Here is a 17425-nt window from a genome sequence, read left to right as displayed (position 1 = left end):
CTATTTTAACGTACCAGAGTTTGCTTCAAACTTTACAAATGATAAAAAACATTCAATAATATCTACTGCACAGACAACTTTTACAATATTAACATCTATTTGTATCATCACTTGAACAAAAAAATCAAGTTTCTACATCCAACATATAGATAACCAATAACATATCTCTTGAACAAAGTGATCATTTTAATTAATTCGAGAATGGATGATTAAAGATAACCCTAAAAGAAATAACTAAAAAGGGTTCAAAAGTAAATTTGTCTTTCTAGCTACCCCCCTCAGCAAAGTGACTATGTTAGTTTCAAACAAACGGTTCCATCCACCAACTAAATCATAATTTCAAATTTGATTTTTAAATTACATATAAATAATAATTGATTTTATTAGTGCTTATCATAAATTGAAGTATACTATTTAAATTGAATGTAAATAAAATCTATTATTTTAAATTCTTTACGTAATAAAATCTTAGTCCTCTTTGCTATATATACCATATCCACCAATACTATAACTACTGTTTCATATATGTAAAGAATCACTTACCCATAATTTAATCACTTTCCAATTTGTTTACTGTAAAAATATAAAGTAATAACAAAAGAAAAATTGTAATGGTCTTCCAAATATATTCTATCATCAAAGTACATAGTTTCATTTCAAATATATGTATCTATCCAACAAGCACAAACCTTTAATGTTTTCTCCTTTGTACTATGAATATGGTAATAAGAAGCCCAACAAAGTCTTGAGGTAAAGATTGATTAACATGACATGCAGTATATTCATTGCCATACAACGTATGGGCTTCCCAAAAAAAAATTTAAAAATAACCTTCATCATTTTCCAATTTGTATAGAAGAAAAACTTTGCCACAACCACCTATGAAGCTATGCATTTCTATTTACCTTTTCTTTCGTTCTTGCCCATTTCATCCTTCGTGTCAAAATTTGAAACAAATCAACCATGTTTATCCATTGAAAAATATGAGTAAAAAAATAAAATAAAAAATAAATTACTGAAAACAATTCAAAACATAATTAGTCTTCAAACCATCCACTATTATCAAACTATATATGTTCATTTCAAATAATCACAACCATCCACCCCATTATTTGAAGAATAAAATCTAATACTGTTGGTCAAAAAAAGAAAGAAAGACTTTTAACTCTTCAATTCAAAAATATATACTTATCCACCAAATGAAACACTTCAAAATTTTGTCGTTATTGCTTCAACCACGATAATAAAGAACTCTACATACTCTTAACCTCAAGACAAATTAATACCTTATTCCATATACTCGTTGAAGCAAAACCATTACTGTCTTTCAATTTACTTTAAAAAAAAAAAAAAACCTTGTTCCATATGTCTACTTTTTTCTGCAAATTGCCTCCCTATCCACGATATGCAATTTTTTAAATTACGCTGGATGGATTGAAAAAAATATATCATAGAAGCACTAACTTCAAAGCAAATTAAAAAATACAAACACTTTAAAGGATTGTGCACTAAGCACTAAACAAAATAAACTAAATTACAACATATGATCTTACAATTGAGTGCGCAATTTTTTAAATTACGCTGGACAGATTGAATTGGTCAATCACACATTTATGGAAACCAAGAAGATCAGTTCCCCATTTATTGGGATTCAGGAAAGACTCGTTAAAGAAACAAAGGTAAATAAATTATAATTGTTGATTCAATTTGTACTGATTTCCCCTGCCTCTCCTTTAATGGGAAAACAAGCAGCCTGAAAATTAAATAACCACTGCATTTGTAAGGGCCGCAAATGAAGCAGAGAGACCTACAATAGCATGGGTGATGACCCGGCTTGCTTCAAAATATTTAACCAGTAACCAAAGCCATCGCAATCATCACCATTACTCTGCAACTCTATATCTTTGAACAAATGAGGATCTTTGACTGCACCATCCATGCAGCTCAAGAAACCATCTTCTAGATAGTCTGAAGTGAAATAGCGAGGTAGCATAATACTGATTTTCAATATTAGATGCGCCATCTTCAATATCTGGTGGCTGTTGATTATACCCAATTGGCCCAGCAAATGAATCTATACAACTCGATTCAAGCCAACCTAAACTTGAACTTGACCCCCCATTTATAACCTCACTATGTATACTATTTATCGATGAAAGGATTCCGCTTGACAGATTGTGTGAATCATACAATGTGTCGGAAGAATTAGAGATTGTGGCTGGCGAATCAGCCAAAGCTTTTGCTTGAATTAGATCTAAATTGCCCTTCTCCATTGATGGACTTTTCTCAATGTGCCCCGCGCTGGGCGACGTTGAATGATTTGTTACAGGATCGATTCCCATGCGGGAAACCTGCTTCTTCAAATGGGTATTCCACACGTTCTTTATCTCGTTATCTGTTCTTCCAGGCAGGCGTGAGGCAATGGCCGACCACCTGTATTATAACACAATTCAATCCATTAAGCAAGGATATGGTGGAACAAACAAATCAATAAGAAAAGATAGTGAGAACAGTAAACAAACCTGTTGCCCATAAGTTGATGAAGCTTAATAATAGTCTCTTCCTCTTCAAAACTAAAATTTCCAAGTTTAACCTCTGGTCTGAGGTAATTAACCCACCTTAGACGACAGCTTTTACCGCATCTTAGGAGTCCTGCCATTGCCAGAGAAGAATGCTTATCAGTTTTAGATTGTAGAAAGAAAAAGAAAAATTTGTAATAAAAATTAAAACAGTGTGTAGAATTGAAACCTGCTTGCTTAGGCAGTGCGCGCCAGTTCTCATGGCCATTCATGCGAATAAAATCAATGAGGATTTGATCTTCTTGAGGAGACCATGGACCTTTCTTTACTCTGTTTTTATCACAGCATGGAGCTCGGCCCATTGTTTTGTTTTGCACTTCACACGTTTCATTCGGATGTAGATGACGACACAGAAATGTTAAATACCAGTCCTCCATATTTAGGTGCTCGAGATTTCCTGGCAAGGGACAATGAATAAAAGTTCATATTTGTCATCTTGAAGAGCGGCCAAGCTTGATCAAGTGATAGGATAGTCCAAATTTTGTGGGTCAAAATTAAAAGCGACAAGTGCAAATACATATAAAAATAATAATCAGTGTGGGACAGTGGAAAGGAATGAGGCCATCTTTTTTGAATTGACTGCATAATGGATGACGTGGTTGAAAATGACGCGAGCGAAAATAGATTCGCCGTGCCACTGACTGTTTGACAAGAAATTGCACGTGCTAGTTTAAATTTGTTATTATTATTGATTTATTTGTGGTTTCAATTGAATTTTGTTAATTTATTATTAATATATTACATAGATATCTTAGATACATTCATTTGGACAAGAATACTATGAACTATTGAAAAGTTAATTGTAATCACTTTAGATCCCACTCAAAAAGAAAACAAACATGCGGTAGTCATGTGACTAAGAGTCTTAGATGATATCCGTTGTAAGTTGTTGGAGAAACTTCTATATGTTAATTCATAAATAATTGTGCACCATAAATTATTTATGTGTTAGGGCATGCCATACATGTAGGAGAGGAAACTTTTACACTCAATAATTCAAGATTGTTAACTTCTATTTTTTAGATAGAAGTGTTGATTATATTTATAATTTATTTAACAATTATTTTAAAATCATTTATCAAAAAAGGGATGAGGTTAGGATCGTATCCAGACTAACTTAGCAAGATGGATATCGCTTAGTCCTTCACTCATAGTACAACATGTTCTCATGATAGCAAAAACAAATTTGTGGACAAACCTCCATAACAAAAAAATATATTATTTATAAATTATTGATTTGAAGACTTATTTTTATATATTGTAAAGTTATATTGTTATTTATTTTAATTTTTGGTCTAATTTGAAAAAAAGAAAGAGGCTCGAACCATTATATAACAACTAACGTGATGAAATATGGGGTCTCACGAGGAGTGAGAGCCCCAAACTAGAGAACCAACTAACAAAAAGGAACAAAACCCAACTAACAACTAGAGCCAAACACCCAATGAAAAAAATGAAGACTACTAAAAAAAAATAGAAAAACAATAGATACACACCCCCACTATAGACACAAACCAATGGTCTACCTAGTGGGGGTCTTCTCATTTTTTTATTTGACTCATCACTTTCACTTTCACAAAGGAGAGCCTCTTGTTCAAACCTTTTCTTGAGGAAACAACAGGGAACTCCAGCGTAGCTTTCACCCTCAACACTGAAGGCTTTGTCATTGTAGTAGGGGATGAATCCACTTGCCATTTCTTTTTAGCATGCCTTTTGTCAATTTCCTCTTGAATGGCCTAGAGATTTGCAGAGTTCTTCATTGACATTTTGTTGTTTAGGGTCATCATCTCGTCCATCTTTTGTTTGAGGATCACCTGGTTGTCCCAAATCTCTTCAATAGCCTTCATCATCTCCCTCCTATTATCCTTCTCATCCATTCTCTTGTTGAGTCCCATGAATTCCTCTTCTAGCCCTTCCCACTTCTCAAGTTTATCCACCAAATCATTTGTTGCCACCCAATCCCTCTTATCATTTTCATCCACTACCCAACTGGAAGCTCTTATGTCAGGCTTAGTGAGGGCCTCAAGCCTATTAATTTTCTTCTTTATCACATTGAGTTATCCTAGAAGCCAATGAATTATGGCTTCCTATTTTTCATAGGCATCATGAAGCTCATTTATTTTATCAACAAAGGCCCAAAAATCCAATTTCCTTGGGGATTTATTAGGGAAGGAGGGAGGGGAGCCAAAAGAGGGGTAGAAGAATTTCTAGAAGGGTTGTCTAGAGTTGATTCCGACCAAGTAGACTAGGAGGAAACTTAATCCTCAAAAATATTCTCCTCTACCTCTAGCTCTTCAACAATGCATTCAATAAGGAGATGGATTGGGGGGTTCTTTTTTTAGCCGACCTACTAGGGTAAACTTCGGTAAGGGTCCCTTCTAATTTATGTTTTAATAATGATTATTTTTTAATTATTAAATAAAATTATTTTAAAGTGAATAAAATAATTGAAGACAAGTATGGGGCAAGTGTTGTGTGCTTGTTAACAAAAAAAACAAAATTGTTAAATTAAACAATTAAATAGTCAGTCAATGAAAATAATATATCGTAAATTATTTTAGCAAAGTGTTTTTTATTTATTTATGAAGGGGAGGAAAATTCAAGAATGTTTTTAATTTACTTAATATTTTTTCTTCATTTAAAATTGTTTTAGTTCTATTTGATTATATTTTTTGTTTTATTTTTATTTAAAGATCAATTCTAATTTGTATGTAAATTTTTATTTTACTTTTTAAAGAATTACCATTTGTTTTTTTTATAATACTATTGTTTAATTTTATTTTGAAAAGTGCCCTACTATTGTTTACTTGGTAATATATAATATGTCATCAATAAGTATGAATTTAAATTTATCACATTTTAAAATTTTCTTAATTTTAGTAAATGTAGTTGAATAATCATTATGACTATCAAGAATTATTTTTAAAAAAATTAACCGTAAAAAAATATCAACACCAACAAAGATTTATAAATTTAATAATTTTCTCACATTTGTACAATCCACTAATTATGTTATGACATCACTATTAGAATTTGATTTTAATCTTTTTATTTATATTATAATATTGTTTTAATAATAATACATTTAATTTAATTGACATAGTACATTATATTAATTAATTATTATTTTTATATTAGTAGAGAGATGGCCCCGAAATCTACAAAATAGAAAAATCAGAGAGTAGCATTATATAATCTGGCATCAAATAGCCAAAGCAAGAAAACCGCATCAACCTCTCTCAGAAGTAATAAAAAATCATCATGTCCACACAACTAAACATATTGTTTTGATCAAGCCACCATCTACCTAAAGTATAACTACAAATAACTAAACATATAGAGTCCATAAACATTGTAGAGCAGATAGTTTTAATAAAAGTCTGAAGTATATGACACATGGGCATGTTCATAAGAGCTTCATTATAACACCTACACCTAACTATACTAGATATCATCAAAAGAAAACAGAAAAACATAAATTTCTTAATCTTCCCTAATGAATTTCCAATTTCGCTCTAGTCTTTGTACTTGTTCATTCCAGATCTCCAAGGGAATTGTCTCCTCATTCTTGTCTTCCTCATCCAGTTTGCCTTGCTTCGACAACTTCCTAACTTTCTTTTTCACCCTACTCTATCTAGAAACAAATACCATAGCAACTTTCCTCATATTGCTATCAATGATGGCACATAGAGAGTTTAAGGAGTTGACCTTTCAATGATATCCTTGCATGTACGCTTTGATTTTTGCTTCAAGGTTCATCACCCTAACTTGTAGTTCAATTATCTAGTTATGCAACTTCCTAGTGTTGTCCTTCTTTACACTAGTTGGTGAAGGCTAAGAGAAGGGAACCACATCAATGTCATCTAGAGAGTTATGGAGCAAGGAAACTGGTTTAGAATCCTTCCTATTCTTCGATGATTCACTCTCCACTACCATTTCCTCCTTGTAGTGTTCCTCCTATTCTTCCTCTTCCACATGAAACTCTTCATCATCAATGTCCTCGTTAGAGGAAGCTTCATCCTCTTCTGGGTTAAATTCCTCAACAAATTCATGAGTGTTCACATAGATTCAATCTTAACCCTTATATTAATAAAATGTTGATATTATTACTGCATGCCTTAACCTAGATACCATTGCAACTAGAATATCTTATCTATTTATTACTAACCATTTACGTGCTATAAATTTTAATAGCTAAGATTTATATTTATTTAATTTATTGTAGACATGCATAGTCATTATCCAAAAATATCAATTTTCTACTATTTTTTTTTACTAAAAGATTTTAAATCTTCTATAGACTTCACAAGAATTAAAAAAATCAAAATAGGTCCATTAGCGTTATATAGTTGGAATTCATAGAGAATTGCCTTAGTTGTATGTAAATATGAACATGTGGAATTAGAGGACTCAAAATAACAAAGCTATATTGAGATGCTAAAGAGCATGTTAGGATCTTATGGTATTTCACTACAATTTTGTAAATGACAAGTGGGCTCAAAGAATTTGCCCACCTCATCATAAGGGCTCTCATATATAGTGAAAAGTTTCACTATCATAAACAAAGGTTATAGAGTCGGGACAATTTGGGGTAGAACATTTGAAATTTAATGTGTTCATTTTTATCTTTTTGCTCACTTCTGCATTTATTTCTATGTACTTCACTATAAATCTAGTAATGGGTAATATAATGTTGTATCAAAAATTTAGATTTGTATACTATGAAGTGCTAATATATGTAATAGTTTGTCAGTCGTGTTTTTGGAAAGCGGATGTGTTTCTTTGAATTTTGAAAAATAATTTACTATACTAGACCCATTCTTTGTTTGAATAGTTTTGTATTAAAGTTATTTGTTTCACATTTAAATTTTATTCATAATGACTGAATATTTCTTGTAAATAATATATTTAAAATGATCTCTAAATTTAGAAGGATAGAAGTTGAAATAAACAACAATACAAAATGAGACCAACAATCACTACAAGTTAAAAAAGAAAGAACTTGTCACTTTGTCAACAAGCAAGTCTATTCAATACTTTTTAATTTAATCTATATTGACATTTTCAATAATTTTCTATTTATTAAATAGTATTTTATTCTTTTGTAAATAATTAATTTTAATAATTGAATATCATATTCCAAATATTAGTTTTTATGATGTTATTAATATTGTAGCATAGGAAATAGGAAATCATCACAAGACAAGATAAACATAATAGCTCAATCACAAATGCATTCATTGCAATGATCTATCCTAAACACATTCAATAGAGACATAAAGATAAAAGCATTCAAGACTAGAAATTAAGCAAACCATAGGTATGATTTGAATGCTCCTTCATGCAGCTCCATTGTTCTTCTTTCCTCTTCAAATGGTTTGGTTGTGGATCTCACCTACAAGTGCACACACAAAATTGAAAGCAAGTAGACGATATTTTTGATCAAGAGTACTAGAAGCGTAAATTCGATAGTCTGATTACCAAATTATTAGGGATTAGATTGAAGAAATTCATCCAATTTATAGACAAATTGGAGAGATGAACAAATTAGCATGATAGTGATTCGAATGGAAATTCAAATCAAGAATAGCAAAATTATGACATGTCTATGACAAATTGCTATGCAAGGATTTTATGACAATTTATGACAAATTGCTATGCAAGGATTTATGACAAGATTTTGAAATAGAAATAGACATTTAGGAATTTAGGAGAAATTAGAAAAATTAGAAAATAGGAGGAATTAATTAGCCAATTAAATAAACATTTAATTGTGACAAGAAGACTTAGGATAAATAAATAAATTATTTAACCTAGAGGGAAAATGCCAAACAAGATTAAATGAATAAATCATAAAACCTTGGAAGATGAATTAGAAATGCAAGGATGACAATTAGGTCTTGACAAAGGATAGTTGATATCGATTCGATCATGATTCTGATTAAATGATTCGATTGATAAATGCGCCAATTGATGAGGAACAATGACATAATTGAGACAGACAATGATCGATAGCGAAATGATCGCAGAATGACAAAATTGACAAGAGGACAAGGATCGATGACAAAATAGATTGCAAGACGAAAAGATTGAAAACGACCACGATTGATGACAAATCGATCACAAAATGACAAGATTGATAAGAGGACAACGATTGATGACAAATCGATCGTATGATGATAAGATTAAAAATAGGACAAAACCCTAATTAGGATTGACGATGTCCAAAATGATAAGATTGATAAGAGGACAAAACCCCAATTAGGATTGACGATGTCCAAAATGATGACAAATAAGCACGCACATTGATGCAAAAAGATAAGATCGATCAAAATCATGACTGAATAGTGTTGTCAACAAGATCAAATTTGAGAGCGAGATGAATGAAGAATGTAGAAGAATGACTCGATGTTCGCAAATGATTCAAACCAAGTGCGTGACATAGGAGAAATGTTAATGCGACGCAAAAACCTAAAATGAGGCAATGCGCAAATGTTAAAGTATGATTCCGCAAGCATTGACCATTTTTAGGTGTCCACAAATATGTTCAACAAAACTTAACTTTGATAAATGAAAATATATTCGAATTACAATTATTTTATTGATTGATAAGTTTTGATTAAAAAATCTTTTCCTTTGAATTAAAAAAATATAGTATAGAAACACTAACTTCAAAGGAAAATTAAAAATTAAAATACAAAGGATTGTGCACTAGCCACTAAACCAAAGAAGAAGAAAAAACTAATTTACAGCGTAGGACTTTACTCTTGACCATGCAATTTTTAGTTATGCTGGATTTGGTTGTAGATTGAACTGGTCAATCACACATATACGAAAACCAGAATGAACAGTTGGGAGTCATAAGACTCATTAAAGAAACAAAAATAAATAAATTTTGATTGTTGATTCAATTTGTACTATTTCCCCCTCCCCCCTGGGAAACCAAGCAGCTGGGATGTTTCAACAACTCTATTTATAAAGGCCCGAAATGAAGCAGAGAGACCTACAATAAAGTGGGTGTTGACCCAGCTTGCCTCAAAACATTTAACCAGTAACCAAAGCAATCTGAATCATCGCCGTTACTCTGCAACTCTAAATTTTTGAGTAAAGGGATATCTATGTTTACAACATCTATATTTTTTAGCAAACGGGGATCTGTACTGTCGGCACCATTCATGCAGCTCATAAAATTATCTTCTGGATAGTCTGACGTGATCAAATGAGATTCCCCATTTGAGCTATCCTCCCACACTACCTCATATGTGCTTCTTTCGGTTGCGTAATCCTGGTTTTCAACAATAAATGTGTCATCTTCAATATCTAGTGGCTGCTGATTATACCCAAGTGGCTCATTAAAGGAATTTATACAACTGAATTCAAGCCGATCTAAAGTTGAACTTGAACCCTCATTCACAACCTCACTATCTATACTATTTATAGATGAAAAGATTCCACTCGACATGTTGTATGAATCATACAATGTCTGGGAAGAATTAGAGATACTGGTGGGTGAATAAACCATATCTTTTGCTTGAACTAGACCTAAATTGCCCTCCTCCATTCATGGACTTTTCTCACAGTATTCATCGTATACAAGCCCTTTCCTGGGCGACTTTGAATGATTTGTTACCGGATCGGCACCCATTCTTGAAACCCGCTACTTTAAATGAGTATTCCACACGTTCTTTACCTCATTATCTGTTCTTCCAGGTAGGCGTGAGGCAATGGAAGACCACCTGTATTATATACAACACAATTCAATAACACCACCCAAGGATATCGTAGAACAAACAAATCAATAAGAAAAGATAATGAGAACGGTGAACAAACCTGTTGCCCAGAAGTTGATGAAGCTTAATAATAGTCTCTTCCTCTTCAGAAGTGAAATTCCCATGTCTAATTTCTGGTCTGAGGTAATTAACCCACCTTAGACGACAGCTTTTACCGCATCTTAACAGTCCTGCCATCACTAGAGAGGAATATGTGGAGTAAAAATTAAAAAAATGTGTAGAATTGAAAAAGAAAAAGAAATATGTGGAGTAAAAATTAAAAAAATGTGTAGAATTGAAACCTGCTTGCTTAGGCAGTGCACGCCAGTTCTGATGGCCATTCATACGAATGAAATCAATGAGTATTCGATCTTCTTGAGGAGACCATGGACCTTTCTTTACTCCAATTTTATCACAGCAGGGAGCTCGGCCCATTGTGTCGTTTGCACTTCACACGCTTAGATTCGAATTTTGATAAGCACACAGAATTATTAAATACGAGTTCTTCCTACACAGTCGGAGGTGCTCGAAATTTCCTGGCAAGTCACAATGCTTAAAATTTCATATTTGTCATTTTGAACACTAGCCGAGCTTGACCAAGTGATGGGATATTTCAAATTTTGTGCGTCACGATTAAAAGCAGCAAGTTCAAATAAAGATAAAAATAATCAGTGTGGTACGGAGGAAATGAATGAGTCCATCTTTTTTGAATTTGACTGGATAATTGATGAATAAAAATATTGGCTTGGACAGATCCGCAGTGCCACTGCTGACTGCTTCACAGCAAGTTGCACGTGCTAGGTAAGACCAGTCTTTATAAATTTATTTCTAGTGTTAGTTTTATATTGTATTAACTAATTTATTATAATTAGTATAATAATATTATAAATATAATTTAAGTTTTTTAATAAAAGAGGGGTTAAAATTTATTCAAACAAGAAAAAATACATAGCAGGGGCATCAAACAGCCCTATCAAGATCCATTAAGTGATCTAGCTGTTGAGACAAACCGAAAGGTAATTGAACCTTATCCACAATATTCCAATTTTGCATTTGATCTGAAGCCCATTTGGCAAGACGATCTGCAATTCCATTCCACTCTCTAGTGATATGAGTGAAAGTAACAGAATCTAAAGTAGCACACAAATTAAGAATCTGAATAACAACCAAGAATAACTACCAACTAACATCCTTTGAATGCTCTCGTGTCAACAGATGAACTACCACATGTGAATCTGATTCACAAATGAGCCTGCTCCACCCGAGAGCACTCGCACGTTCCACATTGTACAAAATAGCAACAACCTCCATCAAATTGTTGGTATGATGACCTTTATAAATAGAAAAAATAAATTGAACATTCCCCAAACTATCTCTACTGACTCCACCAATATTGGGAGGACCTGGGTTTCCCTGAGAAGACCCGTATGTGTTGATTTTAAGAATGCCCTATGGAGGAGGGCTCCACCTCCCCACCCTGTTTATCTTCTAAAAAGGTTGTCTGCATCGTTTTCTCAAAAGTTGGCCCTGAGGATGAGGAAGATGGAGACGATTGTAGCAAATAACATCACTAGGATCCACGGCCTTTGTTAAGTCACATTTTGCCGAAACAATTTCTCCCAAAGAACGAAGAATTTCCCACCACAAGTGGTGGGCACCCAACAACACATCTTGAAAGATGTGACGATTCCTCTTCAACCAGATATGCCAAATAATAAACGAAGGGCCAAGAGTCCAAGCAACTTGAAGAAAAAAGTTATGATAGGAGCCTTACCCCATCAAACAAAAAACTCAGCCAAAGAAGAAACATGCCAGGAAGCTTGACCCCACACCTCCCACCATGAATGCCAAACATATCCAGTGAAGGAGAATTGGAAGAAAAGATGAGAGACACTTTCTTTTCTATTATGACACAACACACACATCGAGGGGCCCTGAAAAGCACACTTACATAAATTATCCCAAGTGAGACACCAATTGTGGACCACCAACCACATGAGAAAACTGCACTTGGGCCATGAGAACTTGTACCAAACTTGTTTCCACCAAGGAACCTGAATGTCTCCAAAATTTTGCCGTAACAACTGAACATAACTTGTAGAAACTAAAAACTTCCTAGACAAATCACTGCTTGCCCAAGCCAAAACATCATTCCGAGCCTAGGTAGTGCACTCCTGAGACTCCAAAATATGAGCTAGTTCTTGCCTATCTTCCTTAGATCCTCTAGGAAGCCATTCAGAGGGAAATTTCCAGTGAAAACAAATAGCCAACCCACAATTATACGCAATCTTATAATGGTCAATAGTGTCCCAGCCAACAGCAATAAAGGAATCACAAAGGGACTAAAGGTGAGGATGGGTAGAAAGGATAGAAGGATGACCATCTCAAGAGTCTAGCAAGAAAAGAGCTTGAGATCCCATATGACAAATCCAAAAGAGGCTCTGCTTCACCAACTAAGCCCCAAGTTTCAAAGTATTCCAAATCATAGAACCTCTACCCATCAAAGGAAAGCAGGGAACATCCACAATATTAACATCAAGAAGATACTTATGGGTGAGAATACGGACACAAAGCTAATTCTGGCAAGTACACCAATGCCAATATAACTTAGCAGCAAGAACTTGGCCATTTAAAATAGCCGATCATAAGCCAAGGCCACCCTCTTTCTTAAGTCTGCACACAGTTTCCCACTTAACAAGGCTCCATTTAGTAGTCGATAAATCACCACTCTAAAGAAATTGCAGAGAGAGGGCATCAAATTCCAAAAGAAAATACATGGGAGTGACCTAAAAAAAACACCTATAAATAGGAAGAGCTTGAATGACCAACTTTAGAAGGGTTAAATGAGTAGCAAAAGACAACCAACGATGAGTCTAGTGATTAATCTTCTAACACAACTTGTCAAGCAAAATTTGCCAAGAGGATATGGGATGTCTACCAATAGAAAGAGGAATGCCAGAATAAACAAGGGGAAGATGCCCAATATAAAACCAAAGAATGCTAGCATTACGCCTCTGAATGGCCTAAGGAGTATTAAAGAAGAAAATGGAGGATTTATGCTTATTCAATTTCTGACCCGAGGCTGCAAGGTAAATATCCAAGGCTTGCCTAAAAGATTCAACTTCCTAAAGACGAGCCAATCCCATAAGAGTAGTGTTATCCACAAATTGGAGATGTGAGAGTTGTGGAAAACCATTGCCCCATTGCCATCCATGAATTAATCTCTGAGAAGCTCAAAACTTGAGAAAATGCCCGAGAGCCTCAGCCAAAATAATAAATAGGTAAGGGGAAAGGGGATCTCCCTCGCGAAGGCCTCTAGATGCATCAAAAGGCTTTGAAGGTATTCCATTCACAATAACTGAAAAAGTTGAAGAAGTAACACAACTCATAGTCCAACTCACCCAATCAGAACTAAAACCAAAGGCAAGGAGAATTATTTGAGGAAAACTCCATTTGACCTTGTCATAAGCCTTGGCCATATCTAATTTAATGAACATTGATCTCTCCCTAGAAGTCTCCATAGAGTGAATAACCTCATAAGCGACCACCACCCCATCTAGAATCTGTTTACCAACCACAAAACCCCCTTGTTCCTCAGAGATCACCATAGGAAGATAGTCTTTGAGCCTCTTTGCAATCAATTTAGTGATAATCTTATACACCACATTACAAAGAGCAATAGGATGAAAAAACTCAAGTTTATCAACACCTTCCTTTTTAGGAATGAGAACCAAGAAGGTAGAATTCAAGGCTCGAAGAATCTTCTTATTATGAAGAGATTCCCTAACAACCTCCAATAGATTCAGATTAATAATATCCCAAAACTCTTGAAAAAATTCAGCAGGGAAGCCATCCGGTCTTGGAGACTTACCTTTGTTCATGCCAAAAATCACCTCTTCTAACTCAGGCAAAATCAAATGAATGAGAGAATCATTCATTGCATTGGTGACCAGAGATGAAATGTAGGAAATGATCAAATTATCCTCTATAGTAGTAGGAGGGGAATCATCAACAAAAAGAGAAGAATAAAATTGACGAGCCTCGTGAGACATAACCGACAAAGAAGAAATTTGAAGCCCATCCGAGTTAACAAGAGAGGAAATGTACCCCTTATTATGACGAGCTTGAACATAATGATGAAAAAAAGTAGTATTTATATCCCCTTCTTGCAGCCGATCAATCTGAGCTTTTCATTTCCAAAAAATCTCCTCCTGAATCTGCCATTCCTCCACATTACGCATGGCCAGGGACTTAGGTTTTCCAAGGGCTTCTGAGAATCCAGAATCCTGAATTTGGTGAGTAATCACTGCAAGACATTCAAGAGCATTCCACTTCCTGGACTGAAGGTTGCCAAAATAGGACATATTCCATCTCTTAAGGTGATATTTGATATATTGAAGTTTCTTAACAAAGAAAAACATAGTTGTACCATAAGATGAGCCACCCTCTCTCCACCACTCAGCCACTAAGTCATGTAGCAAAGAGTCACGAAGCCACATGAGCTGAAATTTAAAAGGAGGATTCTTTGGACCAACAAAAGAAGAAGTCCAGAACTTAATAGGCTAGTGATTGGACCCTCCCATCAATAATTTTAGAAGTAGTAACGAAGCCACCGCCAACCCAAAAACAAGAGACAAGAAACCTATCCAGCCATTCAAAGATTGCCTCCTGTCCACTTCTTCGATTATTCCAAGTGAAAGTTCCATTAGAGGTCTTAACATCCACTAAAGCAAGATAATCCACCTGAGCTTGAAAAAGATCAAAGGCATGACCCAACCTAGACAAGCCCCTTTTTTTCTCCTCCAAACTCCACACGGAATTAAAATCTCCACCTAAGATCCAAGGAAGATAAGGAGCACATGACCACACATACCTAATATGTGCCCAAAGATGTACTTTAACACAGATGTCAATTGGAGCATAAACATTAGTAATCAGAATAGTCTCACCAAAATCCAAGGTAGAAGCAATCATGTAGATATAAGAGTGACTAGAAATCCACCAAAGGGGAGCTATCTTGTGAGGATTCCAAAAATGCCCCAAACCTCTAGAATTACCTTGAGATCCAATGCACTGAAACTGACCAAAATACCAAATATGAGAAGCATACTGAAGAATGACATCAACCAAAACCTTAGTCTCCTGAACACAGAAGATATCCGAGGAATGAACTGCAACCAAATCATGAATAGCCTTTTGTCTAGGGATGCTATTCAACCCCCTAAAATTCCAGGAAAGAACAATCATTGAGAAGATTGGGAGAAGCGAATAACAATGGGCTTGACCATCCCAGACTCCACTAACAAATCCCCAACTAATTTAATCTTATCTTGATCTTTTTTTCGACCACCTTTAGAAGAATTATCATAAGAATTTTTCTTATGAGGGCGTTTTTGCAAGCCCAAACCCAATATTGAACCTTACCCCTTACCAGCCAACCACACCTCCTTAGCCAAATCCTTTAAAAAAATATCATCCTAAAAGTCAATGGGAACATAGGAAAACCCCGATGAAGGGATAGATGAAGAACCATCCTGTTGTGGACCAACATGCTAACTCAAAATAGGTAGTTTTTCCTCCTATACAATATCCATACCTACTGTAGCTTCCCTAGAGGAAACATCAACTAGAATCCCTTCCTCCAAGGCCGAAGTGTCCAAAACCTCAAAATGATTTAAGCTCTCATTAGGCTGCCTATCCTTAAAGGATCTTTTTTGGCCTCTCCCCTTGGCATGGGGTTTAACAGACAAGAAACCATCCTTATCTGGGCTATTTTCCTGCAAAGACGTCATACCCTTATCTCCCATTTCTAGTTGTAGAACTGAGGGAGAAGGAAAGCCAACAACCGAAGTACTAGTATTCTTACTAACTTGAGGGCATTGACATTGGAGATGGCCATACTCATGGCAGACCCGACAACGAAAAGGGAGAGACTCATAATCAAGCCAACTATTGGATCCATGAAGGAGAGCCCAAACAAATTTCCAAAGAATCCGGAAATGGGTTATTTAAATCAATCTCAACACAGATGCAGGCAAAAGAAATTACCTTTTTATCCTGGGTTTGCTAAGAAATCGCAACAGGCTTACCAAGCAAAGCAACAATCTGTTTCAGAATATCTTTGCACCAAAACTCAAGAGGGAGCCGTGGCAAACAAACCCACGCACAAACCTTGGAAGGCATCTCTTCCACTGAATTAAACACTGGATTCCAGGGTTTTACAAAAAAACCCACCTTATTATAAAAATATGGGCCTCCCTCAAAAATTTGATTCTTGTCTGCAATGTTTGTAAAGACAACGAGGAAATAGTTGTTCGTAGCTAGCATGATCTCCATATAACCTTCGACCTGCCATGTGCGATGAATCTATGCCTCAAGAGCTGACAAAGAGATGCAGATCCCTAAGAATTTATAGATCAAAGCATGCCGGCTCCAATAATCTACATTCTCTTTTGGATACACTCCGCAAAAAGAACCAAGGGGCAGAATGGAGCTAGCAACCACTAGAGAATTGGAGACCCGAGGCTCCTCCATAAAGAAAAAAAGACAAAAACTCCTACACAAGCCCACAACAACTAACCCCCAACACCAAAAACAAAGTTGAAAACCTAACACCAAACACACCTCCACACAAAACCCAACGCCAAACTCACCCCACACAAACAACAAAAACCCCCAACACAAAATGAAGCTCTCCGATTACAAAAAGAGGTAGAGAAAATAGAGGTAGGGCCCATGACCCTAGGCACTGCTCAAACCCTGAGAGCCGCTAGCAATCTTTATTAATATATTAATTGACTTAATATATTGTATTAATGAAAAGATAAAAATATTACAATTCTTATTTTTATAATGTAAAACAAATTCTATTACAAAATAAATTTGTTATTATAAAATTTCAAAGAGAAAATCCATCCACAATCAAAGAAATGCTCAACAAAAATGTATAAAATTTTACCTTCTTTTCTTTGCATATGAGAAGACAAAATGGATATACATTGGTAAAAAAATTTAAAAATAAAACATTATGTTAAAGTAACCTTATAAATATTGTATAATACACACACCAATAAGGTG

General features: G+C 34.8%; 2 protein-coding genes across 2 annotated transcripts; both read right to left on the bottom strand.

Annotated features, from left to right (window-relative positions):
• Positions 1-1883: 1883 nt before the first annotated feature.
• Positions 1884-2884, bottom strand: LOC131046299 (transcription factor MYB13-like). The gene is made up of 3 exons (XM_057980007.2): positions 2749-2884; positions 2523-2652; positions 1884-2433 (listed from the first exon to the last, which is right to left on the bottom strand). Exons 1-3 carry the CDS (start codon positions 2879-2881, stop codon positions 1884-1886), a joined length of 813 nt encoding a protein of 270 aa, XP_057835990.2. The 5' UTR covers positions 2882-2884.
• A 7352-nt stretch (positions 2885-10236) lies between these two features.
• Positions 10237-10783, bottom strand: LOC131046329 (transcription factor MYB13-like). The gene is made up of 3 exons (XM_057980047.1): positions 10651-10783; positions 10410-10539; positions 10237-10315 (listed from the first exon to the last, which is right to left on the bottom strand). Exons 1-3 carry the CDS (start codon positions 10781-10783, stop codon positions 10237-10239), a joined length of 342 nt encoding a protein of 113 aa, XP_057836030.1.
• Positions 10784-17425: the final 6642 nt, after the last annotated feature.

This window comes from Cryptomeria japonica, chromosome 2 (genome assembly GCF_030272615.1).
Source record: "Cryptomeria japonica chromosome 2, Sugi_1.0, whole genome shotgun sequence".
NCBI classification, from domain to species: Eukaryota; Viridiplantae; Streptophyta; class Pinopsida; order Cupressales; family Cupressaceae; genus Cryptomeria; species Cryptomeria japonica.
Note: the sequence above shows the minus strand (reverse complement) of the source record. Positions and strands in the feature narration are given on the sequence as shown.